The sequence below is a fragment of the Chrysemys picta genome, chromosome 6, assembly GCF_011386835.1.
Source record: "Chrysemys picta bellii isolate R12L10 chromosome 6, ASM1138683v2, whole genome shotgun sequence".
Taxonomy (NCBI): domain Eukaryota; kingdom Metazoa; phylum Chordata; order Testudines; family Emydidae; genus Chrysemys; species Chrysemys picta.
This window is the reverse complement of record NC_088796.1, coordinates 87,890,992-87,909,219: the sequence shown is the minus strand read 5'-3', so window position 1 is coordinate 87,909,219 and position 18,228 is coordinate 87,890,992. Positions and strand designations below refer to the sequence as shown.

General features: G+C 39.9%; 1 protein-coding gene across 18 annotated transcripts in view; it reads left to right on the top strand.

Moving 5' to 3' along the window:
* AOPEP (aminopeptidase O (putative)) overlaps positions 1 to 18,228 on the top strand; it is a 410,457-nt gene that overhangs the window by 329,027 nt on the left and 63,202 nt on the right. For 11 of the 18 annotated variants that reach the window (XR_010588865.1, XR_010588864.1, XR_010588866.1 and 8 more), the window contains one exon: positions 840 to 14,936. Coding sequence is in view for 8 of the 18 variants with exons in the window: in XM_065550410.1 (XP_065406482.1) it covers positions 840 to 980 (141 nt within the window). In the remaining 10 variants the exon portion in view is untranslated. Of the gene's footprint in view, positions 1 to 839; positions 14,937 to 18,228 lie in introns of those variants that run through there. The other 7 variants (XR_010588857.1, XR_010588861.1, XR_010588856.1 and 4 more) reach the window with 1 other exon arrangement.

Here is an 18,228-nt window from a genome sequence, read left to right as displayed (position 1 = left end):
ATCAGGTTAGGTTGCAAGATCAGGACCAGTGTCAATCTAGCTCAAGTGATTTGCATCTTCAGAAAAGGATATGGTAACCCAGGGTGAAATCTTGGTTCCATGGACTTCAGTAAGGCCAAGATTTCATCCCATAATTTTCCTTCCTGATTGAGACTCTCAAAATCAGCATTAGGGAGAGCTTTGCCTTTTCCTACCAGACCAGAGTTGTAACTGCTGTATGTGTATCCACTTTAAGGGACCAGCCTGAAACAGAAACCCATCATTTTCAATTGATTTTAGTTAACAAAATTAAGTAGGCATCTCAGAATGGATTGTTTCAATTGATACATACCAGTGACCATCCCTGCATGTGGAAAGGTCCCATCTGGGAAAGAAAATCAACTAAAGACCATTCAAATTTCTGTCATGTTAGAGGATAGGCAAATTGCCCTCTCATGAGATATTTGGAAACAGCTCAGTTGGTGGCTGAGAGAGAGAGAACATGGACTTCAACCTGAAAAGCAGGGGAAGAAACAGCAGAAAAGCATTTTCCGCACATAAGATGCTGACTCTAGCTGATTATCAATCTCCAGTGTAAATGTTCTTTTGGTAACATACTTAATAAAACACTGACAATCCTCCTCCGATTGAATAGTCTCCAAGAGAGACTGACAGACAGAGAACTGTATTTTGGAGAAAAAAAAATGTACCTGTTAAAGGAAAAATAGCTTTGTACATTAAATGAGATTGGGTACTGTATGCGTTGTGTTGGGAGCTATGTGAAACAAGCTTGTCTTTAAAAATAAGCCAGCTAGCTGTAATTGGTTACGGAATGAAGGGGTGTTTTCTTCCTCTTGCAGGCTATGGGTGTTTACCTGTATGGAGAATTAATGGTGAATGAAGATGCAAAACAACAGGAACTTGCCTATAAATGCTTTGCTGCAACACAAAAACAAATGGATGTGTCCTCAGCCAAAGTGGTGGCAGAGATGTTATTCTGAAGAGGTGATTTTTCTTGATTAAAGTATTTAATTCTCAACCTGCTCTTTAGTGAGAGAATATGCATAGCGCAGTAAATAAACTCTTGCACAATGTAGAATTTGCTGATATTCAGCTCGAAGAATCACTCATTAAATTTCTTGCATGTTTTTTTTTCCCCACACCATCGCTGGAGTAACGGATCACTGCTGCACAAGGGATCTAGTTGAGGAGCATGGAGAAGAGAGAGGTTTTTTTACTAAGACACTTCTACATTTACAACACTTCTTAAACATGGCTGCACTCACACCTGCAAATAGAAAATGATATGAACTTGCTAGGGGATGGCAATTACTGGAGTTGTTTAACAAAATCTGTGTCCACATGAGGCATTGAACTCATACACTTACAAACTAGTTGTCCAGCGTGGTTCTGGATTCAAATTAGTGTGGCTTACATGCTTTTGAGTATTTTGTGAGAGATAGTTAAGATTAGTGTTGGTTATGCTAGGAAGTACCTGTTTATAAAGATACACTAATGACTGTCACATAAAGATAAACATTTTATAGCTTTATTTTGATTTGCTTCTGGTTCTACTTGAAATTAGTGGCTAAGGGACAAAAGTAGAAGTCATCTCACTAAACATGGTTGGAAAAAAAGCAAAATTGCAGTTAAGTATAACCACATAGATGAAAGACATTATATAAACTGGCCTTTTACACCAAATACTATATAGATAGTGACATATTCCCTTCTTTCATCCTATTTGATTATCCTGAGATTACTTTATGGTGTTTGTACATGCATGTTTAACCCATAGTCAATTAGGCTTGGTATGAAGATCCTTTCCAGTACAGCATACCGCAGATTTTTGTGTAATGATATAAGCCATCTGACAGCCTGTTTTCCTCGGTTGTTCACATAACTTTACAGTTGATTTGTGGTAACACAATTCAGACAACAACTTAGCAAAAACATTGCTCAGTATTTGGTACTGAACAGGACCCCTTGATTTGTCTTCCCTTCAAACCTGTACACGTAGGCAATGCTTGAAATCAGGCTCCATTTGCGTTTATATGGACTAGGAGAGTGGTTTTCAATCAGGGGTCTGTGAACCCTTTCAGGGGGGCTGCAGCATCCCATGGCTCAAACCCGGTGCCCCAACCCCTACCACTGAAGCTGGCAACCCCTCCACCCCAGCCAGGAGTGGTGGGGGGCTGAAGGTGGCAGCCTCCGTCCTGAAGCTGGGAGCGGCACAGGGCTGTGCCCCCTGCTGCCCCTAGTTCCCCCTTGCCTGCACCCTGCGCGGTTTTCAAACTTTGAGTTATTTTTTTGGTTGCATTCCCCCACAGCCCAGACAGGCAGAGTGGTCTTGGTGCTCCCTCCCTGGACCCTGCTATGCGGAGCTGGCTTCAACCATGCCAGCCCTTGCCCCCCTAAATAGAAGTAAAACTATGCCTATGGGGGGGGGGGAGCCCTGAGTTGCCCAGTATTTTCACTGTATATGTTCTAGTCCAGGGGTTCTCAACCTTTTTCTTGCAGAGGTCTTCAACATGCTAAAAAAACAAGCTATTTGTGAATAGCACCATTCTTCTGGTACATAGACAGTGACTATATGCCTATGCCTGCCAAGAAAACGGTGATAGGTTTGGAATAGGCTTAGAGTGCCAGCATACCAGTTATTGGGGGGAGGGGGGGTGTCTTGCTTTCTAAAACAGGTAGGAGACCAACTACAAAATGTTTGCATGCATAGCCATGTTTAGATCATCTAGGCTGAGAACCACCTACTGAAACCCAAACAAAAAAACACTATTAACAGCTGAGCCTATTTGTAATGTTTTTAACAGCACCAAGGGCCAGAAATATGCAGTTAGAATGGTTTGGTCTGCTGCAATATATGGTGTTCTCTACCAAGAGTCTCTTAAATACCTAGGGGAGTTTTATTAAGGTAAAAAGGTTAAAATTATTTTAACTCCATTGGTGATTGCCTTTGTGTAACTTCCCTATGCTAGTTACTGCATGTGTCCTATAACCAGCTTGGTTCTGACGTTTGAAACAGGTGATCTAAATAAAATTATTTAATCAGCTACCTGAAGGAGATGAGATCTTAAAGATATTGTCACAGAAAGTGTTTAAGATACCAGATTTACAATCATTGCTGTTTTAAACCTGATTGTGTGATGGGAGAGAGACTACACAAGTGTCCCTTAATGTTGTGGCTGTTTGGGTTCCTGGCATGCTGATTTGTGATTTAAGATTAAAATCACATTGCCAGGGATTACCACATAACCATGACTGTGCCTCCTATTATGAAAATCCTATCTCCCATATGCATTGGAATCCTCTACAAAAAAAAATTCAAACAAAAGGAGAAAATGCACCATTGAAGACCTTCATCCTATCTTTGAGACGAAGACCTCTCTAACAAGGTGCAGAGCTTAGCTGATTGGTGAACAGTGATTGATTTCCTCTTTGTTCACAGTGGCTAAGTTCTGCACCTGAAGAGAAGGTGAGATGGGAAACTTCTTAAAAGTCAACCTACCCAGGGCAAAGTAGTTTGCTGGCTGAGGCACACAGTGGGTTGGGGTATAGTTTTATAGTGTGTGTGAAATTGAGCTTGCAGAGCATAAGAGATGGTAGAGACTTGGAAAAGAACAGATTTTTCCTGTCAAGAATGTAAGAAATGCACTGTAAACTATCAGGTTTGGCTACAAGCAAAGAAGCAGCCAATAAGTCTGAAAAATTTATACATATTGTAATGTAATCTCAATGCTTTTCTAAAAGTTGGAGACAAATATGTTATTTGTTCTAAACCAACTTAAGTCTGTAAAGCTATGCTTGATAAAGTTTTAGCCAGTGTTTTCTCTATGCTTATTGCTTAGCAATATGTATTGTTTGCAGGAAATGATTTTTTACGGCTGCTGCTGTTCCAGATTGTTGATGGACCCGTCCTCCGGTGCCTACTGAGCTGATATCAGTTCTGATTTTACATACTGGCTCAGTTCAGCAGGAACAGGAGTCGAGCCCTAAAGCAAAAAGATGTGCCTATGAAAAGTAACTTTTTCTGTCTGAAACCAAATCTAGTACAGATTGTAATACTGTGCTTTTGAACACACGAGGTGTTCTAAGGAAGAAAAGCTTCCTCACTATTGTATAGAGAACTCCTTTTTTTTTTTTTTTTTTTTTTTCTTTTAGTAGAACACACAAAAGGTATGTAGTTAGTTATACAGTCTGCTTGTATCACTATTTTCACAAGCCTTGCTAACATTTTAAAGTGGGGGAGCTTGTTTTCACTTCAGCTCTTCCCAACAAATTATCTTGTCCTCTCGGACCGATATTCTAATGGCTATAGCACCAAAGTAGAGTGAAACTGTAGGCATCTACAATGTGACTCTGCCTTATGGTAATAATAGGAGTAACTTTGCTCCTGTATTGTGGGAAGACTAGTTAACACAACACTTCTAAATTACATTGGGAGACCTGTGACAGAACACATGACAGTCACATGACTATTAAGTAATTCCCATTCATAACTGTATTACTATAAATACCAGGCCAGATGATCACATGGTGTAATTCAACTCCATTGAGCTATGTAGATATACACCAGCTAAGCATCTGGCCCTTAATTATATTTAAAAACTTACTGTTTGTAACCTAAAGAGGGGACCCCTCCAAAATGGGACAGTTAAGAATATACAGAGAGCTTTTACAAGCATTCCTTTATGGTGACACTGTTATAAATTTTACTACTGCTTCCGTTGCAGGAGAGATCACAGAAAAAAAATCTTAATATATCTACTACTAAATCCTGGTAGTACTAGGATTTCATTGAACCTGGTAGACATCAAAGGAAGGATTATGTGCCTGCTAAAATAATCAGCTGACAAACATTTACCTCTTAGTATTTATCTTTTCAAGGGCTTTTTGCTACCAAGCATGTAAGAAAAAAGCACCAACTGCTCTCCACCCCTAAAAACAAAAAAAGGACATTATTGTGGTTCCAGCTAGTTACCTAGCACAAGCCACTTGCTGACCCTTATTGTTGTTAAGATTCATTGTATGGTGGTATGACAATTCTGTATTGCAAATACCAAAACAACTTATGTCCACATACAAAAAGGTGTTGAGAAGAGACCTGTTGATTTGAAGAAACACTTTAGCAAAGGGGCATCGCTGAAATTAGACTAGGTTTCACGCTAAGCACAGCAAACTGCATGAAAGTCTCTGCCATGCCAGAGCAATTAAGTGGATTTCTTGGAGAGACTTCTTTGCTGGTCTACTCTACCATCCCAAGGGAGGTTTAGATCAAGGGTGAGGGTTGTTTTGAATGTATTATTTGGTATAAAGATCCTAATCTAAAAGACTAGAAGAAATTCAGTTATTTTGGTTATGGAGTTGACTGGACTGAAAACAATTGTCACTAGAAGCAGGATTGGTTTTCTTTACGACTATATATACTTTCCATTACTAAAAACTTTTTTCTCCCCATGTGATGCTTCATTTGTATTGTAGAGGCATCAAATGTAACTCTTCTCTATGCAAAGACTACTGGAGTGGACGCACCTCAAATCGATCTTTTCATGGTACTGGACCCTTAAAAATGGGGGCGGAGGGGTGAAGGAGGAGTTGGGCAAATATTTACCTTGTAAAATATTTTCCCACAATAAATTGTGTGTGGTTTAACTATTTTAGCATGATAAATGTGCCTAACCGCTAAGCAATGGAAATAATCTGTCTTTTACTGTAAAGGAGAAATAGAAACTAACTTAAAAATGAGTTAGTTAATGAGTAGTGATAGAAATAAATTCAACACAGTGGGGGAATTAAAAAAACCCTCTTGCACAAAGCCTATGAACAGTGCTCTGCTGGTAACTTATTCAGTAGTGTGCTCAAACACAATGGAGCATAGCTACTCTTTCCCCTACATTCTCTGTACCACACCAAAATTCAGAAACACATTTTTAATTACCTGGGTTATATTCAGTCAGCAATTCAGATTCTGTCTTTTAAATTCAATAAGAATTAGGAAGCTGTCTAATAGCATGCTGAGTTACTGCAATGACTTCTAATATAGTTTCCCCCACAGAGGTAGTGACTAAGGGATCCTATTCATAAAAGAGCTATGCCCCATTTCACAGGTTTTCTGCAGAGGCCAGTAAGGGAGAACAAGTACAAATACTCATTCTTCGTGCTTTCATTGTATAAGGGGAAATAACTCGGAGCTGAATAAGGCACTCAGAGGATAAACATGAATCAATCATCAGTCCTGGAAAATTTGCATCCAATAATAATAAAAGTAAATTGCAAACTAAAAGTGTTTTGACCTTGCTTGGTTCTTGATATATAAAAGTTGTCTCAAGTTTTCCCCCTCTCAAACAACCTGTTTTTTCCTACTTGCTTTTGATATTGGAAATATCAACTTTACTTCTCTCTCTTTGCTGGAGGGTCTTACCCAGGTATTAAGACGCTCTGACTGTGATGTCATATGAACTGCAGCTTTCCCTGCTGCCAGCTGAGGAAAAGAGGGGACAACATAAGAATTAGTTGGGGGTGAAAGAACTGCAGCACATTTTATTGCTTCCTCTGACATTACACTTCATGTCCTCTAAACATCTCGCCCAGAACCACACCGGAAGTGACAACCTGTTGTTTCAAAAGCAATCCAAAATAGATATTGTTTTGGGGAAAACAAGTTAGATTATACAACAGGACAAGGACAAAACATTTTTTTCTTTTACAGTTCACCTTAGAGTGGAACTGGCAAGCCAGTTAATGGGCAAACTGTCACTGACCTGAGATACACAGCAGAGGATTTGGAACAAGGGAAGGGTCACATTTTAGCCCATCTAGTAGGAAACTGATATTCACAACAATGCTGGAGTGACTGAGGCCAAGCTACAATATCAGTAAAAGTCAGCGTAACAAAAAAATGCCCACAACCATGGCCTTGCAAATAAAACATATTTCCCTCCTCCCCCCACATACATCGATAGATCTGATTGTAGACCTAACCAAATTGTGTAACAGTATTTACAGTTCAACAACACGATCATAATGTGGTTCAGTCTAATCTAGAAAGGCAAACTCACACCTAGTGTTACTATGGGCCTACAATGTTCATCATCCTTGACTGCAGTCGACTAGCTTGTGAGGATAGGTCCACTGCCACCTATGCCAGACCTTGACCAATAATGGAAACACATGATGATTTCTGTTAAAGTACCAATTAAGCACTTACTTCTTAGCCTGGACAACATAGGTAGGGAACAGTGCTACATAAGTTGGATAGCAAACAGGTTACAGCGGAAGCAAAGATGGCTTTGGGTCACATGCATTGTAGCTTGATTCGGGTGCAGGAGCCATAGCTTTCCCACTTGTATGTTAATTTTCTTGAGTGTGACATGTACAGCGTGAAAGCATTTATTGCTGACTTCAAACTGGAAATACAATTAATACTTGAGTGGATCAGCTGATTAACATGTTTACTTTTTTTTTTTTTTTTTTTTAACGGAGGCTTGATATGGCTAGTGATTTTAATGTGCGAAAATGTAAAATGCATTTTGGCTCTAAATACCATACACTGACCCATATGCTGCTAGATGAAAAGTAGAATGCAGTGAATAAAAAAATTAGATTCAGGTTAGCAGTGGCATACGTATACTACAGTCATACAATTTGTCCCAGAATTTACCATTCTTAGAGAATCCTAGAATATCAGGGTTGGAAGGGACCACAGGAGGTCATCTAGTCCAACCCCCTGCTCAAAGCAGGAGCAATCCCCAGACAGATTTTTGCCCCAGATCCCTAAAGGGCCCCCTCAAGGGGACTGAACTCACAACCCTGGGTTTAGCAGGCCAATGTTCAAACCACTGAACTATACCTCCCACCATCTAAAAATATATGGAGATATACCTAGACCTGGAAGGTCATTGAGTCCAGCTCCCTGCCTTCACTAGCAGGACCAAGTACTGATTTTTGCCCCAGATCCCTAGGTAGCCCCCTCAAGGATTGAACTCACAACCCTTGGGTTTAGCAGGCCAATGCTCAAACCACTGAGCTATCCCTCCCCCTGTGTGCTCTAGAGAGTCAGCTTTCATTAATTAAAAAAAAAAAAGGCATTGAGCCCTTTTAGTTGCAGACATAACATCAAAAACATAAACCAAGCGTAACCAGTGATCATCCAAATCGGCAAAGAGCCTGAAACAATGAGAGGAATAAACAGCCCTAGTCAATACTTGGGGCCCCATGGACTTTGCAATTGTGGAGCTGTGGAATTTGGCATGTTTCAATGCTACCACAAAATTAATAATTTTTTGCTGCAGCCAGATTCCTGCCACTTCATTTTCTATCTCACTGCCCTTGTGGGATGTGCCGGCAGCTCCCTCTTGCTCTACATCTTTCCCCTCAAGGGAGAATTAATTGCATGACAGTACATGTTCTTTTCACTGTTCTATATCATCAAGAAGAGGAGTGGGGGAGGGAGTCGGAGTCGGAGTCAGAGCTAGAGTTCAGTTCGCAGATAGGGAGCAGGTGGAGATAAAGATGGGGGTTAGGCAATAGAGCAGCAGTTAAGCCCAAGGAAACTGAGAAAAATGAATGAATTAAGTTGACTACAAGCTCCCACTTTCTCTGAGCTGGCCTTCCCAAACAACAATGCAACTGCTGAAGCAAGGAGAACACAGTGAAATATTTAAGTATCAAAAATCATTCATGAATTGTACATCACCAAGTGTTTTCAGCTATGAGCCAAAGTTATGCATGCACATGTGTTAGGATGTGGCATGATTCAAATGGCAATGAAGAGTAAGCCATGGAGATACAATAAATAGCTCCAATGTACAGCACAGGCAGTACACAAGGCCCTGGGTCTGAAGACGGAAACCCACTGCTCAGTTGCAGCAAAAAGACTGATGAGATTTTAGGCACCATCAAAAAGATTACAAAGAAGATAAGACATTCTGCCTTCGTACTAGATCATGGTGAGACATCTTCTGGAGTACCTTATCCAGTGTTAGACCCTGCACCTCAATCAGGATGTGCAAATCATCAAGAGCCAGAGAATTATTATGGTAACTGAACACAATATGGAGGGTCTTAATTATAATGAAAAGTTCAAGAGTTAGGTAGGATCCACAAAGGGACTTAGGTGTTCCAACGCTGAGCGGCATGGCACCTAGCTTTTAGGTGCCTAGAAAATCATAGGAACAGCACTGTGATCTACAAAGCCTGTTAGGCACCTAGGCTCCTATACAACAAATGGGGAGAGACAGGCGCCTAATAATATGCTCCATAAAAGCCAACATCCAAACAGAGCTCCGCTTTCAGAGATAGGCGCCTAAGCCTGGGCTGCAGGGAGAACCTTATCTCTACTTAGAGATCCAGATGGGACCTCCCCCAGCTGGTGTCAGGCAGGTTGGGTGCCTAAACCACTTCTGGAGGAAATGAGTTAGGTGCCTGCTTTACTCCACATAAAATGGCCAGAGGAGAACAGGGTTGTAATGCCCCACTTACAACTTTTAGCCCAGGGGTTAGAACATTTACTTGGAATGTGGGAGACCCAGTTCAATTCCCACTCTAGCCCCAGAGCTCTAGGAGATATTCTAATGTGGGGCCCCCTCACTCTCTCCTGCTGAAATTGTTCCACTGTAGCTAAATAATGGAAGTGTCATTGGAGCAGGGGGACTGGACTTGGGATCTGTGCCCTCCCAGTTGTGTACCCTAACCACTGGTCCACAAAATCATTCTCTCTTACTCTGCCCAAAGACTATTTAAGTGTTTATCCACAGTGGAACAGTCATCGGGCCAGAGAGAGAATGATTCTGTAACTAGTGGTTAGTCTACTTTGAAAATATAGGTGAGTTTAGGTGTATGTGGGATTTGGTGGGAATTCTGCGGATCACAATGGAGCCAAAACTAGGATTTACGTACATAAACCCAAGGTCCAGATTCCTAAGTGCTTTTGTGATCTGGATCTTTATGTTTATAGGTGTTACTGCATATATAAGTACATAGAAAGGAAAGAGAATTGTGGAATCTCTTTGAACTGAGCAGTAACAAGGTGCCAATCTATTGGAAATCTTAATAAAATAGATTAACATTTAGGAGACATATTCTCACCCTTAGTTCTCTTTACGGAGGGTCTTCAGCAGGTTAAAATAATCTCCAGATTCTCTCTTCCTCACCCTAGCCTGAGCAAGCTCTTCCCTGCTTTTTTTCTCCCTCAACAATAATTTTCCCACTTCACTAGCCTCCCAACTAATAGACAGTGCCTGTAGCCCAACCATTGTCAGTGGGTTGGCACTAACAGTCTAGTATTGTCCACTCTGGCCTTACCACTACTCATCAACACCACATAAACACATTGCTGGCTCTATGTTCATTTCCTCCCCAACTCCACGCCATACCCAAATTTTGGCTTGACCTTCCCAGTCAGACCTGTCTTTCCTTGATTGTTTCTTAGGAATTAAATACACAATAGGGCTTTTATCCTCAGAGAGAGATCCAGGCTGAGAGTAGGAGCTATTTTACCAAAATTCAAAGGTGGGAAAAAAGGAACAGGTGATTATTTGAGCATTGACAATATTTTTGTATATATAAATCGGATTACATTCCTAACTACATGCACATGATTAAATAGATTGCAAAATCAAGATTAGGCACTGGTTATCATTGATTCTTCCCACCTTCTATACAGACTGACATTCTGTTGCCTAAAAGAGCCAAGGGGATGCCACTTTTTGGATGCATAAATTGGTCCATTGGACAGCCCTTGTGTTTTTCCTTTCAACAAAGGAAATTAATGTAGAAACTTCAAGTAACATTAAGGTTCTCAGAGATGTAAGAAAATTCGGGATTTGGGTCTGAAACACCATCCTGAACTAGTGCATCTGTGCCTGGCTATTGCAGGGGGATATTTGAACAGTGTGTGTTGGTACATCCCATAGGTGTTCAAATACTATTGTGCAAGGGAGCAAGCTAATCCTTTTGTGTTGAGAGATGTATTTTCCTGGCTGTGAATCCACCAAAGCTGCTAGTGCTAAAATAAAAAGGAATTTCCATGCTTTCAGTGGGTTTTTTTTTTGGTATGTATGGTTTAAAAGACAGGAATAGATGTACATGAAATCAGTCATATACCTGAAACATGTAAATTTTGATGTACATTAAATATATAAATATCAAATGGAAAAATTCTTACCAACAATCTCCTTTCTGCTAGCATCTCCCACAAGACATCTGGGCTGCTCCTCTCCATACTGCAGCTCTCAGAGGGGGTCCAAAGTTGCAGTGCTGCATGTGCTGGCCACCCCTCTCCCCCCAGCTTGGTGCCAGATGAATCATTCCAATGCTGCACAGAACTCATAGAAAGATATTAGTAACTTCAGTGGGAACACAACTATGTATAACGGGCGTGTGGCCAGCAGCTCCAGATAGATTACCCATTAAGCCAATGAAATTTGACCCAGGGAGGAGGAGAAAGGGTTAAGAAAAAGAACTGATCACCACTGCTGAAAACAGGCAAGAAAAACAGCCAAGGGAACAAAAGAAACAATCGCAGCTAAACCTGCCAACTGACTGCTGCCAGGGAGGCAGAGAATCTGGTGGCAAGCAGGAGCAGGAGACGTGGTCAGTGCATGTAGCACTGCAACTCTGGCCTGCCTCTGTGAGCTGCAGCGTGGAACAGCCCAGACGTCTCAGAATTGTGAGAGACGCTAGACTACAGAAAATATGTCTGCTGAAGTTCTGTATTATTTAAAAAAATTTAAAAATCACCTCAACATGTAAGAGCTATACATGGTCTCTAATTTAACTCTATCCCCCCCTTGAACAAAATACCCGGTTTCAGAGATTTTAAAGGATAGGACTATCATTATACCCAAACAAACACTAACATGGAAGATATGGACTCATATTTTACTCACACACCTTCCTCTATAAATACAGTTCTTGACATTTAAAATCACATTCAATTAATATACTTTTAATTTTTAAGCATTATTTTATGAAATAATTATAAAATATCAACCATAGTCCTGCAATCTCTAGCATTCATGATGGACATTTGATGGAGTTCCCTACCAATAGGCAAAATTTTATATACTGATTGAGAGATTGTTCGTTTCTGGAGACCTTTCACTACTGCCCCCCATCAGCAGCACCAATGCTGGTATAAGAGAGAAGAGAATTAGGCCCAGAGTTTTAAAGTTGGTGTTAAATATAATAAAAACAAAACAGACTACCAAAAATAATTATTGAATCATCAAAACGTTGACATGCCTAAACTGAGTCTTGTCGAAATTTAGGCCCCAGCCCAGCAAAGACTTAAGCATGTGCATAAATTTACTCATGTGATTAGTCCCTATTGAAGTCTATGGGACTACTTGAGTGAGTGATCTAATGCACATGCATAAGACCTTATAAGACTGGGGTCTTAAATGATAATTTTATGGATCAAGGACCATATCTTTTTATTAGATCTTGTCTGTATTAAAAGTTGCATAGTATTAACTAAAGAGATGCTTCTAAATGGATTTATTTAAACCAGCACAAACCACACAGATTTGTACTGGTTTAACTAAGCCAATTTACCTTTATTAAAACCGGAGCAGTTTTTAATACAGACAAGGCTTTTGTTTCTGTAAAGCACACAATACATTGAGAGTGTTGTAAAAATAACAGTAATAAATAATAATGCCATCTTACTTGTGTAATACGCATTTTTTGCCAAAGGAAAAGGTTAAGATGTCTAAGAAAAACAATGTAGTTTGAGCCATATCGGTCCCAGGATATTAGAGACAAGGTGGCTGACGTAAAATCGTTTATTGGACCTTCTTTTGTCTTCTTGTCTCTCTCACCAACTGGAGTTGGTCCAATAAATGATATTACCTCATCCATTTTGCCTCTCAAAAAGATACAGGACATTTTCACAGCAGTTTGGAGGTTAGCTATATTTATTAGAATGTCAAATTAATGTGAATAAAGCTTGATTGCATATTTTCTAGGGAAAATAATGGCCGTTATCCCAGCCTGTCATCGGCTGCCAGAAAACGTGCGCCCTATTTATTATTATGAGAATATAAAAATGTTTAAAAATTAACTCTTTGCATGTTAATTTGAGCTGGTGGTTGCTATTGCTATAATCTTGGCTACTTCTTTTCCTAACAGTTAACTAACCAGAAAGCAGGATTTCATTTTCAACATGCCATTAGGTTTATATTGGTTGAGATTTCAGAATAAAAATATCAGTCACAACACCACTAAATAACTAAAAGAGCAAATACTGTTCATACTCAAAATGGCTTTTTCTCCCTCACACTCATTCTCTTGGACATCATTGCAACCTTCCGCCTTGTGGAATATTCACGATCTCCTTAGTTCTGCAGCCATGATTTTTTTCTCTTCTTGGATGTTTCTGATTCCACATATCAAACTCCTCCATCTCCTTGGTAGTAGCTCTGCCTCTGCACAAGGCCCCCTCCTCTAAGGCATCCTAAAAGGTTTCATTCTTGATTCTAGTTTCTACACAATTTCTTATGCTTGATTATATTATATCACCTTCGTCTTTCTATCATGTTTCTATACTCAGATCTGTATATTTTGGTATTTTTAATACCCAGCCCTTTTAACTTTCTCTCTTCCTGATTTCAGCAATTAAACTATAATCTCAATTTCTTTCAACTACTTCTTAAAAAGTTATCTGAGGCAACAAAGTAATCCTAAAACCCAATTCTTTATTTTATCTCCTCTTTTCAACTCAGACCTTCCATTTGCCTCTGGCTACAACCTTGGCATTATCCTTAACTCTGAACTCTCTCCTTGTTCTGCAGCTCCTATTTTAGTAAATCGACCTAGCTGCATTTCTATAATATTGCCCAGGTAAGAGTCTATCAACTCCACCTGTGCTAAAACCATCATCTCATCACTACCTTTGCCTCCTCAGCTTGATTATTACGAGGCCCCTTTTTATGGTCTTTCTAATTATCAAGCTCTATAAAACGTAGGAAGGAAGGTAGGATAAGATATTAGGAAACCACCATTCTTGGGAAAACTATAAGAACAAATGTTATTAACCTAGTTGGCTCTTTTGCCCAGAGTGCACCACACCAACTAGTGCCGGTAATAGCTCTACAAAGAAAGCAATTGCTCTCCAGCGAGCAGTGGGGTTCAGTGCCACAATCCTGACATTATGAAGGCAATAGCATCCAATACCAGGACCACAGTATCCTAGCTGGTAAAATCACCAGCTTAATCAGGCATTCCCCCCAACCCCCGCTGCCGCTTATTATCCTGAAACACTGTCAGCACAATAATTAGTTTATCAATGAAAGGCTCTGGGCATAGTTTTCAGAGGTGCTGAAAACTCCCATTACTCCAACAGGAGTTAATGCTTAGTGCTCAGCACCTCTGAAATATCAGAGATTTGTCCTTAGATCTAATGGAAGAAAATATGGTTGATTGATCAGGAGAAGTGTGAAAAAGAATAGCACTACAGAAAGGATACCATGAGAAAGCCCCTTTCGTCATTCAGCCCCATGTCCATTACTGTATTTTGAAACAGTTGTTGGGGAGCTGGCAAATCTCCCTCAAGTACAGCTCATACCTGAGTGATTTACCATTACTGGGCTGCCCTAAATTTAACCTTTAAACAGAGGGAAAGCAGTTTAGGAATAACTACCCAAATTATTTCCTTCAAACAGTGTCAGAGATTTCATAGAGATTTTTATGAGAGAGTTAAGTTTTTCAGGCATCTGAGAAAATCCTGCTATCTGAGGCCTGAAGTGAAGTTGAGTGAAGAACAAGCTGTGTGGTTGGATTTTTATGAGAGGTAAATCTGTTATGGGAAGGATCCTAATAAAAAGTTAGGCCTGACTGTCAACCCATGTATATTTTTGTATATTAGCCCTTTGATTTTATTCTGCAGTGTTTGTATAACTTCGTTGTATTTTATCTGTAAAATAAATGATCATATTTAATGTGACTGGATCTATTGTTGGTGCAAACAGGCCAATCCACAGAGAAGGCTTATCAAAGGAAATCCTGTCTCTATCCCATCAGCCAGGGAAGCAGACAGAACCAGTTGTAGTAAAACCCCTGTCCTAAGTTCTCAAGGACCTAAAAAATACCTGGATGGGGAATCGAGCTTATGGGTGCAATATATTTGTATTGAGAGTGTTATTTGTATCGGAGTAGGGCCTAGCAGGCCCCGTCATGGACCTGGACCCCACTGCACTAGGCACTGAACAAACACATAACCAAGAAGACAGTCTTTGACCCAAAGAGCTTGCAGTTAAGTAAATGTCTGGGGCCTCCCCATGTTAACATGGTGAGTGAAGGTGAGGATGTTGAGGAGAGACCCTGATCAAGAAATGTTTGTGACAGATTTTTAACAGTGAGCGTAATTAACTGCTAGAAAAATTTACCCAGGGTTGTGGTGGACTTGAAGTCTTTAAAACAAAACTGGATGTCTTTCTAAAAGATATGCTATACCTCAATCAGAAGCTATGTGTTTCATGCAGAAATTACTGGGTGAGGTTCTAAGGTCTACATTTTGACCTTAAAATCCATGATACACTAAATATCAGCGAGCACTGATATCTCACAGAAATAGTACCTTAAAGGACAAAGGAATCACAGGCAAGGAAAGCTGAAGCTTGATGGTGTCTAACTATTATTTTCTTTGCATCATATTTGAACGAGAGACTTAATGGTCTCTATGAAGACAGAGCCTGTACTTTGCCCTATCTTCAGAAGAGATGATAATTTTATAACTAGCCAGAAACTTGCAATTAATGCTTGGGTTTGCCTGTGTCCAGCAGTAGATTCCGTCTTCAGCAGTAATGCCAGAGTGTATTCAAGTACCCCTTTCAGCTCTTCCTCTAATGGAATTTGATAGTAGCTTTTCCATTCTCTATTTTCAGACAACTCATGCTAGTATAGAAGTGATGCACAATAACAGGATTAACAATGCAAAATACTAGTAATCTCTTCAGAAAACTGTAATACAGACAGGAGGCTCAGATCCTCACCTTTAGTTATAAGTTAGATTGGAATAGGAGGCAGCAGTCAGATTTTTGGACAGTTTATAAGCGTAGAGAGTTACAGAATCATTAGCTAGAAAGCCCTGAGCCACTGCAAAAAAGAGAAACCCATTGCTCATACATGACTCAAAATTCATTTTAAAGAACTTTTTACAGAAACTGCACAAAAGAGGCAAAAGACAAGTGTAAATAAACCTGTTTTCTTGGTTCATAGTGAATCTACTGGCTCAGAAGATAAAGGGAAAACAACATACAGTGAACAAGTTTCGAATGTATATTTCACTAGCACAGATTGACCCGTTAGGTACAAATGAGAAGTTCAGTAAAACTGTAAGCATGGTGGTTTGAGAAGCAGGAGGACAACTAAGCGGGGAAAGTCATTAGGCTCAAGAGTACAAGGAGAGCTCAGTGCATGAACTTATTGTCCTATCTGACTTAATATGTGAGTGTTGTGGCGGGCATTTGCAAGGAAGAGATATCCAGATTAGTTAGAAATGCACAGAACTATTCAAGGACATAATAATATAGGATTTTTCCCACTCCTTGAGGCGGCTGCGGTTAATTGTCTAATAAGTTATTTTCCAGCCAGATATCAGTGCTGTGATTACAGAATATAGGCAACCAGCCAAATCTCAGGCAATAATGAAGCTACTAAGTTGGTTTTTTTTTTTTTACACTCTCCCAGTACATAATATATTATTTAAGGCAAAAACATTGCCTGTTAAGACTAACTATATTACTGAAACTTCCAATTTTTGTTTCAGAGGTTGATAGTGATCCAGTGCCTATGCCTACTTGGCTCTGGGACCTTGGCCATTAAAAGGACCAGTCACTTTGAGTACACTTAATCCCTTCAAAAGGGGTTCATGAGGTTTATTCCTTTCCTATAGACAGACAGATGGTTAAAGGAAGATGGCCAATGCAAGCAAGGGAAACTCCTTTCTAGCATTTGCTGATGAACAAACCACCCCATAGCAAATTCCCAGAATAAGATATTCCCTCCTAAGGCAGCAATCGGAACTACAATCATGAGCTTATCTTTTGAAAGTTCAGACCAGCAGTTGGAGGAAAAAATACATCACAGTGTACAAATGCTAGCCAGATAGGTAGGTGGACTTAAACAGGCCCACATATGAATGTTGTTATGAATCATGGGCAAAATGAAGCCTCAAGAACCTGGCAGTGGAGCTACAGATGCTACGATTCCTTCCTCCACAAAGAAAAAAATGCTGTTTTTGTAACCCAACTAGCAATTACAGACTGCATAGAAGAGGTAAAAATGTACAGTATGCCTCTCAATTCAAGAACACAACTAGCATTAGGCGCTGTGGAGTGAGAATACTGTATTTGTACCTCATCTCTAGAGTCACTACAAAGCACTGCAGTGCTCACAGCCTTTTACAGACCTGGAGAGTAGAAGAGGACTCAGACTTAGTTAGGGTTTTCATCTTGCTGCATTTTATTTGAGCCACATGAATCAATAAATGCTTGGTTCCTTATGTAGCATTATTTAGTGATCCATAGGTCACCTGCTCGTTTGAAAATATGCTTGTGAAATAGCTTAAAAATTGGGCTGATTTTCACAGCTTTTGTGGTTAAGTTGCCTGGTCACTTCTGCTGAGAATTTCATCCTAAACTTGTAAAATTCTGCAAAAATTTTTTGGCTTATAGCTAAATAAAACCAAAATAGAGAGTCTCTCAGATTCCTTTTCCATCTGTCCAAATGCAACGTCCATTCACTGCACACTCATGCTATGCAGCTTTAAGCTCTAATGGACACACATTTGCTCCTATATGGTAGTTTCCCTGGCTTGTCTTGAAAAGAGATGCTTTCTCTATATGTTCTGGGAACTGTAACTCAAATGATCTACTGTCTGCCCAGCTAATAAGGTCAGAACAACTCCTTATATAACAAACTATGTATAAAACTAACAGGACACACATTAGATGGAATAAAAACTAGCTCACTGATAGGTCTCAAAATTAGTTGTTCATGGGGAGACATCCATGAGTGGGGCCATTTCTAGTGGAATTGCTTAGGGATTGGTTCTTGGTCCAAAGCTACATGATATAAAATGTTTGCTGGTAAAGTTTGCAGATGATTGGTGGGATAACAAGTTACTGTTACAGTGTGACCTGAGTTATCAGGTTAAATGGTCACAATCCAATAGAATATGTTTTAATACAGCCAAATGCAAGGTAATACACCTGGGAACAAAGAATGCAAGCTATA